General features: G+C 42.9%; 1 protein-coding gene across 1 annotated transcript in view; it reads left to right on the forward strand.

Annotated features, from left to right (window-relative positions):
• The window catches only part of PPIL1 (peptidylprolyl isomerase like 1), a 2,968-nt gene extending 2,709 nt beyond the window's left edge, over positions 1-259 (forward strand). The window contains exon 3 of the mRNA XM_018576777.1: positions 4-259. Coding sequence (XP_018432279.1) covers positions 4-206 — 203 coding nt within the window. The 3' untranslated portion in view covers positions 207-259. The remainder of the gene's footprint in view (positions 1-3) is intronic.

Genomic DNA, 259 nt, shown 5'->3' on the forward strand with positions numbered 1-259 from the left:
TGGCTATGGCAAATTCTGGACCAGATACAAATGGAAGTCAGTTTTTCTTGTCGTTGGCACCTACTCAGTGGTTGGATGGGAAACACACTATTTTTGGACGTGTTGCCCAAGGCCTTAGTACACTGAACAGACTGGGCATGGTGGAAACAGACAGTCAGGACAGACCACTTGATGAAGTCAAAATCCTTCGGGCTTTTCCATTATAAGAGCAGAACAACAAAGAAATTAGGTGGTTATTACCTATTATGTCGAGATTGTT

The sequence above is a fragment of the Nanorana parkeri genome, unplaced genomic scaffold (genome assembly GCF_000935625.1).
Source record: "Nanorana parkeri isolate BGI_ZX_2015 unplaced genomic scaffold, ASM93562v1 scaffold77, whole genome shotgun sequence".
Classification (NCBI taxonomy): Eukaryota; Metazoa; Chordata; class Amphibia; order Anura; family Dicroglossidae; genus Nanorana; species Nanorana parkeri.